The sequence below is a fragment of the Ornithorhynchus anatinus genome, chromosome X3 (genome assembly GCF_004115215.2).
Source record: "Ornithorhynchus anatinus isolate Pmale09 chromosome X3, mOrnAna1.pri.v4, whole genome shotgun sequence".
Lineage (NCBI taxonomy): Eukaryota > Metazoa > Chordata > Mammalia > Monotremata > Ornithorhynchidae > Ornithorhynchus > Ornithorhynchus anatinus.
The window spans coordinates 11,191,752-11,203,923 of record NC_041751.1 but is presented as its reverse complement, the minus strand read 5'-3'; the positions used below and the strand labels follow the sequence as shown (position 1 = coordinate 11,203,923).

Below are 12,172 nucleotides of genomic sequence, written 5' to 3'. Positions count from 1 at the left end.
TGCCAAGGCCAGCAATAATCTGAGAGCAGAGCATACCAGATTTCTTCATTTTCCTTGCTGTTTGGTAGCTAAACCTCAAATATTTCAATATGCTTAAAAAGGAAGGGGATCAGAGGGCACAGTTTCGAGGTTAATTTTAAATCAGGTTTCTTCTAAATAAAGACTTTAGACTCCAGGTACTTTGCCCTTAGGAGATTAAAGCTTCTTTAGAGTAGGTAAAAATCTGAAAATTGAACAATTTTGACAGTGTCCTTTTAAATGCGGCAAGTATGATTGGATGATGAAAAGGTATTTCATGTAAAAATTGTCATTTACAAAGCACTGTACGTATTATATGAAACCTAGAATTATGCCGCGAGTAAACACAAGTACCAAATGGACATCTCCTGTGAATGAATGAAACCTTTATATTCACAATTCCCATGAAGTGTTTGCAATTCAATCCTGCACATCTTCCTGGCTCAACTGTGTATTTGTTAATGATCAAACCCAAAGCTGTTCATTCTGACAACCAGTTTATTTTCTCACATTCTCACATTTCCAGTAGAGGCCAATCAAACCAAGACCACTTCCACCCCATATTCAGTAAAAAATAAATAAAAAACCCAGGATCCAGGCTAGGCAGATCTGGAAAACTCAAGTTAAACTGATGAGCAGGATGCAAGAATAGGAGGCAGGTGGCCCAAATCCAGTGGTGCCCACCCAGCAGTGTGGGAAAATGGAGGGCCCTTCCAGGACAGGAGACTCAGTATTACACTCTGACTCAATAAACTCAACTACCCTGAAGATCTGTTTCAGATGAATGTGCATTCCTAAAAAACAGAGTGACTGCAGTAAGAGGGATTTTGAAGGGACGTGAACTGGGTGAAATAGGTACCTCTCAAACACCTGCCCCCTCCCAGGAGAATGGGATCACTGCAGAAAGAAGGGACAAAAGAGCAGAGATGGTGCTATCAATTGGCATCTTGCCATTTCACAGTTTGGATCTGTTTATCTTTTTTTCGGAGACTCAGAAAGCTAAAAGGATAGGTGTCAATACCCAGATACCCATTAAACTGCATGCTCATTGAGGGAACGGAACGTGTGTCTAGCATGGCTTAGTGGAAAGAGCATGGGCATGGGAGTCAGAGGTTGTGGGTTTTAATCCTGGCTCTGCCACTTGTCTGCTACGTAACCTTGGGCAAATCACTACACCTCTCTGTGCCTCAGTTTACACAATGGGGTCTGAGACTGTGAGCCCCACGTGGGACAACCTGATCAGCTGTATCTACCCCAGCGCTGAGAACAGTGCTTGGCACAACATAAGCGCTTAACAAATAGCAGAATTATTTTTATTATTGCTGCAGCCTCTCAAGTGCCTAGCCCACCACGGGTGCTCAATAAAGCCACTGATTAAACACGTAACTAAAAGGAGTATTCTCAAAACCAATCAACTCCCAAACAAGGGTCAGTCCCTGCCAAAATCCTAAGGTCCATCTAAGAACATCGATTCAAGAAACCATATGGGTCAGTTAGGCAGATTCAACACTGGACACAGCACCCCCAATCCTTCTCATACAGGCAAATTTCTTCCCCGTACAACTGTCTCAGCCCGTTTCAGAAATCTGAGTGATATCACAATTATCGAGAGCCCACTGTTCTCGGTGGAAAAAAATCTTCCCAAACAAAATTGTTTCGATCTCGCCTGAATTTAATCGGCATAAAATAATTAGACAGAGTTTCCCTGTCTTCACTTAGGTTAGAGGTGACATTATTTTGCTTTCTGGTCCCTGCTGTTTCCAACCCTCCAAGGCATCAGGAGTTTGCTTTGATCGGTCTTATCAGCTCTCGCCATCACTTCACAAACCAAGTCTCCCCAGTAATTTCCTCTTTTCTCATGAGAACAAGTCTAAACCATTCCTGATTAAATATAATCTACAAAACAGCACTGATCCTCTTAAAGAGCAATTCACCTTCTATATACACTAGGGTAACAGGACCGTACACATTATGTGTATTGCAAAACTTTTTCCTTTGACTTACAACCCTGTATTCTGTTTGTTGCCACTGAGAAAAAAGAAACTGGCTTCAGGAACTGCCTACATCACCACTCCAATTACCTTCCTACGTATTAAAATGAGCGTTTGTTGTTTTGGAATTCCAGAACATTAAGAACACTGTCTACCCTAAACCAGGCAGGCAGCCTTTCTCGGGCTGCACCAGAACACTCCATTTCCCCCTGCCCTCTCCCTTCCTTTACATTTTTTCCTAGACATCCTGCTTAGAATTTTGGCAGGATTGAACCTTGCTTGCGGTTGTATTTTTTAAATGCAGGATCCTCTCATCTGAACAACTGAATACCACCGACCCAATTTCTGTCCTCACAAGCCAGCTAAATATTGACTTTCTCTCTCTAATACAAATATTATTATTGATAACAATACTACTACTACTAAGCAGCAGCACCATCATCATTTTGATTACCAAGGCACTTGTACACAGAGTCCTCGGAGGACCTAATAAAACGCAACCTCAAGCAAAGCTGAGTAAACGGAACTGAGTCAATAAATAATTATGAATATTGAAAAGTACTGCACAATCAGAGCTGAAGCACTGGGGTTCGCCTTGAGTGCCCCAGGCTCACCTTGCAGGGAAGCGCTGTGGTTCTGATCGTCCAGTCTCCAAAACCTCAACCCTTTCGATGGAAAACCCAGGCCCCTCCAGAGGACTACTAGCAGGAGATTGAAATCTGAGCAGCTACATGTCTTAACAACGTCCTTTCGCAACACCCAGGAAGTAGAGAGTGACTTTTTCTAGACATCTCCCTGTGGCAGAATGCCATTTTTCCCTAGAGTTGCTGACAGAAGCAATCATTACACAAATCTCAATTCCTCTCGCTAAGAATTCTGACACCTGATTTAAACCCCTTGAAGGAAACATTCCAGGGGCATAGTCAACGTCAATATACAACAGGATGTCTTGGGTAAAATGGAAAGTGAGCCCACCACCCCACCAAACTTCTCTTTTTCTGAAGCACAACTTACCTTAGATGACTGCTAAATTAGAGGCTGCAAAATATTAATAAAACTGATGATCAGAGTGGAAATCCTATCATAAACTGCTCTCATAAGCCAATATCAATCAATAGTGTTTACTGAGTCCTTATTATGTGCAGAGCACTGTACACTTGCAAGATTTCAATAGTTGATTGCACTTGATTGTAAACTCCTAATCTCAATTTTGCCACTGAGTTCTATTCCCAGCTCTGCTACATGCTACCGTATGATCATGGGCAAGTCACAGTGTCTCTGGGCCTCATGTTCCTCACCTGTAAAACGGGGATTAAACACCCGTTCTCCTTTCCGCTTGGATTGTCAGTCCCATGTGGGACAGGGACTGTGCCCAACCAGATTATTTTGTATTTAGCCAAGCATTTAGTGCAGGTTGTGACACTCAGTAAGCACCTCCACTACACTGTAAATTCCCTAGGGTAGGGATCATGCCTATCAATTCTATTATACTCTCCCAGGTGGGTAGTTTAGTGCTACACACAAAGTAAACACTCAATAAATGCCACTGATTGATAGATAGTAAACACAATTCCTGTCCTTAAGGAATTTACAATCAATGACCATGCTTACCTGAAAGGAACCACAAGTGCTCTAGCTCCCAGGCTCAACCGCCAGAGCCTGAAATCAGCTTCTGAGCCCTTTGCGAGTGGGAGCGCTCTACTGAACTGAAAAAGATCCTACTTATCTAAAAGAGTCTGTGCCACTTCCAAAGTAACTTGCTTTGCTACCAGGAAACGAGTTAGGCCCTGGAAGCAGCAGGCATATTAGAAATAAGGAATCTTAAACTCTCGTGGTGGTGCATCCTCTTATTAGCTACAGCTTGCAGCTTAGTGAGAAGTTCATTTTGATACATTCCTTGGGTTTCTAAAACGGAAAAATTATTCCCTTCTGGCACGCCTATAGATTTAGGAATCGGCTCAAGTTCTCTTCAATCAAGAAGTCAATCAATGGCATTTATTGAACACCCCCGATTTCATTCTTCCTTAAAATATTTGTGGGTAAAGGGAGACGGAGTTTCCAGAACCATGACTGTGCTTGGGGATCAGCGGGCTACTGGTCACTGCTCCCGCTCCAACATGAACCAGAAACCCATGGTGGTGGTGGTGGGACTGACCTGCTGAACGTCCTGCTGGAACACACAGAGCTGAAGCCTCTGGTGCAGGCGGACCTTGCGATGCTGCCATATGTTCTCTAGCTGTCTCTGGTGGTGCAGGACTTCATGGATGACGTCAAGCACGTGGTGCACGGCCTTGGAGTAGTTGGCAGAAGCCGTAAGGGAGTCCGAGCTGCCTGGAGTTAAAGGTCGTTGGAGTTTATCAAGCAGCGATTTCCCATCTTGGCTTACCTGGCCGGGACAGGAACACAGGAATGAGTTCAAAGAAAACAGCTCTTTTTAATAGTGTGCATTGTAGGCTGGGTTAATCTGGCAGCAAAAAGGAAAACTCTGTGCATTTCTGTAAATCCATCTTTCTTTCTTTCAAAAAAGAAAAATATAACCTACATGTAGCTTAATGGACAACGCCTACTAATTTTAAGATAGTGAATAAATGAGGGAAATGTAATCTACCTTATTTAAATCAATTAAAATCAATTCACGAAAAACTTGAATTCTATTTGGATACAGTCATTAGATTTCTACAATGAATGTTAGCATTTAAACACAGGGACAGTTGTACTTCAATAATATAACTGATTCTGATAACTGTGAGAAGCTCTTTTCCATCCAAACAGGGTATCAGAGGACAACATCCCCAGGGTACAGAGTTTTCAAATGACCTACAAAACAAGTGCAGTTTCTAAATTCAATATGACTGCATTCCAATTTTAACTACTTTGGGAGAAACCACCACAAATATCGGGTAATATTCTTGATTTTACTTAACATGGAAAAAGAAAAGTTAATTTTTAAACGTTAAAAAGCTGGGAAGCTGGGCACAGGATCTGCTTTTCGTTGCTTCGGCAGCATGGAGACCTGGATGGGCTTCGACGCTCTGGGGCAACATGCGCTACGCTCTGATGGCCTGTGGCTGACCGGCCTCCCCCTCTAAACTGTAAGCTCGCGTGGGCAGGGAATGTGTCTATTGTTGTATTGTACTTGCCCTAGCACTTAGTACAGTGCTCTGTATGGGGTAAGCATTCAATAAATACAACTGAATGAATGCATTCCAGGCCTTATGGCTGGTGGGAAATGAAGCCACTTGAAATCCCAGTGGCATCACAAATGTCTGACAGTCTCTGCAAACCCCGTGACACTACCAACCCCAGGAGCCCCAAGGGACAGCGGTACATTCCCCATTCCTCAAGCATGTGGCTCACTGCCCTCCCGGGGTCACCAGGTTGGGCCGGCCTAGTGCTGCCAGGGAGGGTCACCCTGGTGTTGTGTAAGCTACCATCCACTTCAGAGCTCATGCTAAACCCTACGGCACCTTCTACCTTTGGGTTTCCTACCTGTGCCATCTACCCCATGCAAACAAACTAACAACCACCTCGGTATTTGTTAGTGCTTACACTGTACTTAACACAATCAATGTACTAAGCGCCACGGTAGACACTAGATAATCAAGTCCCTTATAGGGCTCGTCGTCTTAGTAGGAGGGACAACAGGTCTCGAATCCCCATTTCGCAGGGATACTGAGAAGTTAAGTGCCTTGCCCAAGGTCACACAACAGACACATGGTGGAACCGGGATTAGAGCCCAGGTCTTCTAACTCCCAGGCCCTTGCGCTTTCCATTGACCCAGCATGACCTCGAGGTTTCCTGCCAGAAACCTGGGATTGATCTATTTAGACTTTCAATGTCTGGATCTTGAGATTTTCCACTAAATGGCATGTGGCTAGGAAGACACTCACAAGAAATATTCATTCACCTGCAGAATGTCAATGTGTCATTCTGAACTAAGAAAATAAAGCAGGAGTAAGAGTTGACAGCTGTATCTCCCACAGAGCAGCGGAGTCTCAAAAAACCATATGCAAACCAACTCCAGGTAAGTCCTTTCCAGTTAAGTCTGGATCCCCTGAGAGATACCAGATGCAGTGAAACCCCTGGATCATCTGAGAAATACCTCCAATTGTGACTGTAAGAAATTCTGGGTGGGATGGTGGGTATGGAGCCAGGAGGTCCACATGTGCACAAACAAAATAACTGCACCCACATGAAGACAGGGTTGTGCCAAGAGCATTTTCTATGCACAGGCATGGCACTGATTTAGCAGCAGCAACACTACCATCTTTCCAGGTGGGGAGACAGGGGGAGGTTGGAAATGAGGCAGTACTTAGCAAAGGAAAGCAATCCCATCCTTCCTCTCTCCCATGTGGACCTCCTGGCTCCATACCCACCAACCCACTCAGAATTTCTTACAGTCACAACTGGAGGTGCTGATAGTGGTAGGGATTTGCCCGTCCCCACCCCCACCCCCCATCTCCTATGGAGTAGGACAACTATGGAGTAGGGACAGGATGCTATTTCCTCCCCACCCCTTTTCCTCCCTCTCCACAAGGGGGCAATTCCTTCACATCAGCCAAATTATCTGCACCTTTGGGGAAGCTCTGCATGAAAATAAAATGATAATCATAAAGCTGTGTTGGGGGAATGGCAGTCTCTCTACTTTATTTTTTTAAGAATTAAAAAAATCCATATATTGAAGATAGAAGCATCATGGCTTAGTGGATAGAGCACAGGCCTGGGAGTCTGAAGGATGGCTTCTAATTTCCTCCACCACATATCTGCTGAGTGACCTTGGGCAAGTCACTTAAATTCTCTGGGCCTCAGTTACCTCATCTGTAAAATGGGGATTAAAAGTGGGACAGGGACTGTGTCGAATCTGATTAACTTGTATCTATCCCAGTGCTTAGAACAGAACTTGAAACATAGTGAGCGCTTAACAAGTACCATAATAAGTACTGTTATGATAGACTAATGAAAGGCAGCAACTAATTTGTTAGAAGGCTAACCACAAAAAGCCCCCTGCACTTCCCCACACCTCTACATGTACAGGAGGGAGGGTCAGTCTCAGGCCAACAAGGCACAGGGGCTGATGATGGGGACCCCGTGTGGCAGGGGTGGAATGGGTTCAGATACACACCACAGCGTCCAAAAGCCTCTTCTTCACTTTCAGTTCCATGTGGGTTCATAAGAAAACAAGATAACTACCATGTCACGGTGACCTCTTGCCTCTTCATGCCTTGAAGCTGTGAGTCAGGAGGGCCGGAGGTGGAGAATGAACAATTCCGATTTATCCCATGGAGAGTTGAGGGTGGAACCCCAAGGTGGGCTGGGGAGAGCATGTGCTAAGCAAACACCAGTCAGTGGGCCCTTAAAAGGCTCAGGCTCCAGGGTAGCTGTTCCTGGCACTCTAGGAACCATTCTCCCTCAGGCTTTCATTGCAAAATTTATTGGAAATTCTCAAGCCCCAAAGCTTGGAATTGATTTCTAGGACATTCGTTAATACCATATACAGAAATATTACAGCATTTCACTAAAGAGAAACGCAGCGCCCAACATTTTCAAGTTAAGACGCACAACAGACGCGAGCATAAGGAATGAGGAGATTTAGTCAAAACCCAAAAGAAAATGAGAGCATCTGTTTTTTCAGTGTTACTTTAAAGGGATGGTGGGAAGTGGAAGCACAAGATGGGGTGGGAAGATATGGAGGAGGGAGCCTCAGCTGAGTGATGGGAAGTTATCATTTTGCAGTTTCACTTACTCTGTGAAGCTCCCTGAGCTTTCAGATTTCCCCTGGGTGCCACCCACCTAATGGAATAAAAACAAGGTCCCTGACCTCCAGCCATTGTCCCACACTCAACCATAATAATAATCCTACCTCTTGTTGCAAGCTTTTTTTTAAAAATGAATTTCCTAAAAGTTTGATTTATGCTCCCCACCTTCCTTCCTCCTTTCTTCTCGGTATGTGATTTAGCTGAAACAAAGCAACTAACTTGGTGTATTTTGTTTGGTTTGAAGTGATTTGTCTCTGGGGCCTCCTAGAGGCCAGGGCATTAGAGGAAAGCCCAAACCATGGGAGAGACTGGAAGCTTCACCAGGTGAGGAATGTTGGTATCTGACTCCAATGGAGCCCTGCAATGTTGGCTTCTAGTTGGAGCAGGCATCTTTTTTTTTCTTTTCTCTCTCTCTCTCTCACATTCTCTCTCTTACCCTCTCTTTCTCTCTCACTTATAAAGTGCTTAATATGTGCCAGGCACTGTACTACAAGCACTGGGACAGATACAAGCCAGTCAGATTGGACACAGTCCATGTCCCATATGGAGCTCACAATCAATCCCCATTTTGCAGATGAGGTAACTGAGGCACAAAAAAGTTAAGTGAGTTGTCCAAGATCATACAGCAGACAGGTGGCAAAGCCAGGATTAGAACCCTTATCTTTCTGACTTCTGGCGGGCTCTATCCACTAGGCAATGCTGCCTCCAGCCTCTTTCCAGGCCAGACCATTCCCCAAGGTCCCTCTGGGGCATCAAGTCCCTGCCCGTGGAGCTCCCTATCCTTGATGCTCTGCCAGAAGCCAAGTGTGGCAATCTGCAGGGAACGGCACAACACGGTGGGTTTAATGAGGCTTTAAAATAATAGCTTTATAAAGTTACCATTAAGGCAAATGAGCTCCCATACTCATAAGAGGAGAAACAGTTGACTAACTATTGGAATGACTCATATTTTGTTGTTTGTTTCTATGCTACACAAGGGATAATGGTACCAGCATTGCGATACACAGCTCCCTTTGGCTGAGAAGCCCAAACATTTTACCATATGTAGCTGTGAACCCTCAAATTATGTCTGCCCCCCACAATGTAATGGTGGCACTGGAAACCATCTCCTACTCGTCACTGAGAAGCAGCGAGGCCTAGTGGAGAGAGCATGGGCCTGCGAGTCAGAAGGATCTGGGTTCTAATTCCAGCTTCAACGCTTGTCTGCTGGGTGATCTTGGGAGAGTTACTCAACTGCTCTGTGCCTCAGTTCCCTCATGAGGATTAAGATTGTGAGCCTTATGAGAAAGAGGGACTGTGTCCAACCTGATTAGCTTGTATCTACCCCAGTGTTTATTAGAGTGCCTGGCATTTAAATTCCATTAAAAAGAGAAAGACAGCCCCAGAAATCAATATATTAAAAGCTTTCTGGCAAACGTAGGCCCCTTCACTTAGTGATTTTTCTGAATTTGTATTGCCAGCATGAGAAGTATATACTAAACTGAAAATCTTTTTCACAAATCCAATATAGCATGTTGTTGTTCTTTCCAGTGAAAATCTGCTTTTTAGTACCTGAAAAGATAATCTATTCACTAGAATGCCTTTAAAGCAACAGCTTATTTTATAATGGCCTTCTTCCCTACTCCACTTTCCCGGATCAAAATGGTGGCCCCAAACCTACATGTTAATGCAGATGTTTACAAGAGACAGGCATACTCCTTTTCCTCCAACACAGACAAGACCAATCTAATTAAAACAGGGCAAACAAGTACTTGTTTATATATACTTTTTTTAAGGCTGGCCAGATTACCCATTGCATAAACCTGTGCTCTCTGGGGCAATGATGTAAGGAATGCTGAACAGAAACACTGCTGCAAAAAGCAACCTTTCCTTATCAATCTGCCTAACGGCACAAGCGCTTCCATCTCTTTTAAGGAATACGCATTACTTTAGGAGAAGGACAAACCACTTAAAAAAAAAAAAAAAAGAGGCATGATCTAGTCACTCCTCTCTGAGCTCTATTTAAAGTTCCATCAGCATTTCCAGGCTAAACGGTTGTATTCTGGACTTAATAGGTCACTTCTATCTGGGTCTTTTGTTGCAGCCCCAGGACCCTTTCATTGTTCATCCATTTTGACCCATTTTGGCCTTGTTAAAATCAAAAATTCACCTATGGGGATGATTATCAGTCTGGTGTCAAGGTTTCGCCTCTTTTCTTGAGAAATTCATCTGGTTTTAGTAAGCATTTTAAAAAAAGCAGTGATACTAACAAGAATTTGCAATTGAGCTATTCCCTCATCTCAAGGCCATTTGTAAATGAGGACTATGAGCTGTGATATAGGAGAAACTAAAGTATAATAAAGCTCAATCCCTTGACATGGTAATGGAATCAGGGTGAGTTAAGTATCTGGGAAAAGCATCCACAGTTTGTGTGCTCTTGACCCAGTGTGTGATAAGTCACCTCCCCCCAAAACCATTAGGTGCACAGCCCTGCACGCTGTGACCTAAATTCCATCTTTACGCTTCTTGAACAGTTCAAACTCCGAATTTTCCCCAAAGAGATACCCAAAGAATTTAAGATGTTTTAGACTATTAAAAATTTACATTTTTCAATGTAATGCTCCAGAAATTAGGAATGTAGTTCACTGGCCTACAGCAGGGGTGGACAATGAATGACTTTCCCTGATTAATTTGCATCTTCCCTTGCCCCCACACTGTCTCATCTATGCACTTGAGTCCTTACCCTCCGCACTTAGGTAATAATAACTGTGGTTATTAAGGGCTATGTGCCAGACACTGTACTAAATGCTGGGGTGGATGCAAGCCAATCAGGTTGGACACAGTCCCTCTCCTGCATGGAACTTAGAGTCCTAATCCCCATTTTATAGATGAGGGAACTGAAGCACAGAGAAGTGAAGTGATTTCACCAAGGCCACACAGCAGACAAGTGGCGGATCTGGGATTAGAACCCATGACCTTCTGACTCCCAAGCCCATGCTCTATCAATACACCATGCTACTCACATCCCCACCCCAAAGCCCCACTCCCACAGCAGGTTATATACATATCCTTTTACCCAGCTGTACTTTTTACCCTACTTCCCCCGCTAAACTGTAAGCTCCTTGAGGGCTGAGATCATGTTCACTAACTCTACTGTACTCTACAAAGTGCCTCGACCAGGGCTCTGCACACGACAAGCCCTCAGTACCCACCGCTGGTTTTTGCCCTGTAGACCAATTCGGTAAGAGGCTGGTAGCCAGAGGCAGGCCAGAAGTAAAGAACCGTGGGGGAAAGGGAAGCATGGTCACTTCTGGCCATGGGGGCTCCTTCCTGGCTTGAAGCCAGCTGCCTGGTGAAGGAAGTGGTCACGGGAGCCAGTGGCTGAGATGCTGTGAAGGAGGGTCTTCGTGGGCGGGATTCGCTGGCTCGGAAGTGGCCCTAATTGCTCCGCAGGCTGGGTCTGGACTGAAGTTTGCCCATCATCAGGTCTCCCAAACCGTGTGGAAAGCAGGTAAAGAGGAAATTGGATCATAATTTGTTTTACTTTTTCATGATTCTGGTTACTTAGAAAGCCTCTTCGTGTGTAGCTTTTTGCAGAGAAATAACATCCACAGAACATGGGATTATGCTATTCTTTCCTGGTCAATTTGTTTAGGAAGATAGGTTTAAAAACTTGTAAAGTGAGAACTAATCAACTCTATAATCTGTACAGTTGCCAACACAATACACTGTTGGGCAGTAGTTTTCATATTTGTTTACAGTTAGAAGAAAAACCATGCAACTCAAAGCAAACTTCCAACCTTGAGCAAAAACCAATCACTGTCTCTTGAGTTTGATAAACTGTAATGTTAATCTCTTGAAGCTAGCCATTAACTTAGAATTTTCTGGCTTTTCCTGAAGAGACACAAAACAAAAATCCTTTTTAATGATAGCTAATGAAATACCCACACCACTTACCTCTGAGTAAGCAAGGGTAATATGTTCATATATTCCTTGATGATGATGGATGGCATCTTCTAAATCCTGCAGTTCTGATGGAAGTTCTACCTCACCACAGGCTTTACACCATGAGTCCACATTGCTCATATACTGGAAATTGAGAACAATCATCGTTTATTCAAATACAACTAGAAAGAACAGCCAGGGAATATGTAAATGACTTTCTTAGGGTTAGGGACTTGGTTTCATTGGGGTGGGGGAGAGAGACTCACTTGAGGAGGAACAGACACTTGAACCTCTATTTTAATGGGCAACAATGCCTACCAGGTGCCCAAGACGTTGAATGAAAGAGGACTTTAAAAATCTACCTGATACCCACACATGCCCAGTCACAATACGCAGAGAGAGTGAATAGCTCTATTTGTCGTGATCAACTTTCTCCAAAGACAACTTGAACCGCATTGTTAAGAGCTAAACCTCCTTAACCAC

At 44.0% G+C, this 12,172-nt stretch overlaps 1 protein-coding gene across 2 annotated transcripts in view; it reads right to left on the bottom strand.

Annotated features, from left to right (window-relative positions):
* Positions 1-12,172, bottom strand: part of TRIO (trio Rho guanine nucleotide exchange factor) — a 324,651-nt gene that overhangs the window by 176,633 nt on the left and 135,846 nt on the right. For both annotated transcript variants that reach the window (XM_029054039.2, XM_029054043.2), the window contains exons 8-9: positions 11,702-11,833; positions 4,165-4,395 (exon numbers count right to left, since the gene is read on the bottom strand). In XM_029054039.2, coding sequence (XP_028909872.2) covers positions 4,165-4,395; positions 11,702-11,833 — 363 coding nt within the window. The remainder of the gene's footprint in view (positions 1-4,164; positions 4,396-11,701; positions 11,834-12,172) is intronic.